Below are 1,339 nucleotides of genomic sequence, written 5' to 3'. Positions count from 1 at the left end.
TCTGTGTTCCATTCACTGATCTGAGATAGCTCCTGGGAAGGTACGAGCCGGTGACTGCATAAAGCGGTGCAGCCAAAAATTTACCACAAGAATTACTTTGAAATCTGAGAGGTGATTCATCTTCCATCAGTGTGGGCACTGCGGCCCCCCAGGTGGGTCCCAGAGGACAGTAAGGGAGTTTTCCATGCTGCTGTAGTAACAGAGGTGCCATGTCCACTGGCACACCACAAGACACAGAACAGAGGGTCCTAGCAGACTAGTAGAACCTCAGAATGGGTCCAGAACAAGGCGGTGGATCTTAGAAGGACTATAGGTCCAATCTCCCTAGGAATTTACCAGTGACACACTTTCTCTTTCCTGCTTCAACCTTTCAACCTGTTATGCTGCGAAAGAGCCACAAGGCTCCCACCAGGAAAGCTGAAATGGCTCAAGACCGTGCTTACCCCTGAATGAGGCTACCAAACCAGGGTGGGCTGCCGATGAGCCGCTGAGGAGAGTCTATCTTCTTCAGGAGGTCATAGGAGAAGCCCTGGATGATAGCCTTCATATGTGAAGTACAGCGCTGCATGAACTCGACCATCTGTAACACAGCAGAAACTCAGTGCTGACAGCATCAGGCAATGAAGGTATGAACATGTAGGTACATTTGAGGAGCTGAGGGAGGGCTCAAAATCTACACTGTTTTCTAAAGGTATGGAATGTTTTCATGGAGGGAACCTGTCCTTCAAATAGACGGAGGAAGCTATGGCAGGGACAGGGACTGTACATGGAAGCGCGGCACTTGGGCATGCTATTCTGTGTTACATATTTCATGTTATCTAGTCCTCACTAAAACATATCACAGGGCTAAGGAGGTGACTTCGCTGGTAAAGTTCCTGCCATGCAAGGATGAAGACCTGAGTTCAGAGTCCCAGAACCCACATTAAAAGCTCGGCAGGGTGGCACATGCCTATAACTCCAGCACTGGAGGTAGAAGGCCAGAGGGAGAGAAACAGGTAGATCTCACAAGCTCACTGGTCAGGCCTACCAGCCTGGTTTAATGAAAGAGCCTGTCTCAAAAAAATAAAGGAGAGGTGAAAAAATGGCTCAGTGGCACTCTCCAGAATGCTACTCTTCCACATAGCAGAAGGAAGTCCTGAAAGTTGTCCTCTGACCTACATACTCATAACAAGGCACACACATCATGGACACACAAAACACAATAATAATGAAGGAAAAGACATACCTTTAAAAAAAAACTAAAAAGACGGGACTGGAGAGCAAGCACTACATGCTCTTCCAGAGTACCTGGGGTTCAATTCCCAGCACACACATGGTAGCTCATAACTGTTACAAAGGA

The 1,339-nt window shown here is 47.7% G+C and overlaps 1 protein-coding gene across 2 annotated transcripts in view; it reads right to left on the bottom strand.

Moving 5' to 3' along the window:
- Window positions 1-1,339, bottom strand: part of Tex14 (testis expressed 14, intercellular bridge forming factor) — a 75,634-nt gene that overhangs the window by 73,476 nt on the left and 819 nt on the right. For both annotated transcript variants that reach the window (XM_031354380.1, XM_031354381.1), the window contains exon 2: window positions 444-580. In XM_031354380.1, coding sequence (XP_031210240.1) covers window positions 444-580 — 137 coding nt within the window. The remainder of the gene's footprint in view (window positions 1-443; window positions 581-1,339) is intronic.

This window comes from Mastomys coucha, unplaced genomic scaffold (assembly GCF_008632895.1).
Source record: "Mastomys coucha isolate ucsf_1 unplaced genomic scaffold, UCSF_Mcou_1 pScaffold5, whole genome shotgun sequence".
Classification (NCBI taxonomy): Eukaryota; Metazoa; Chordata; class Mammalia; order Rodentia; family Muridae; genus Mastomys; species Mastomys coucha.
This window is presented reverse-complemented; position numbering and strand designations above follow the sequence as displayed.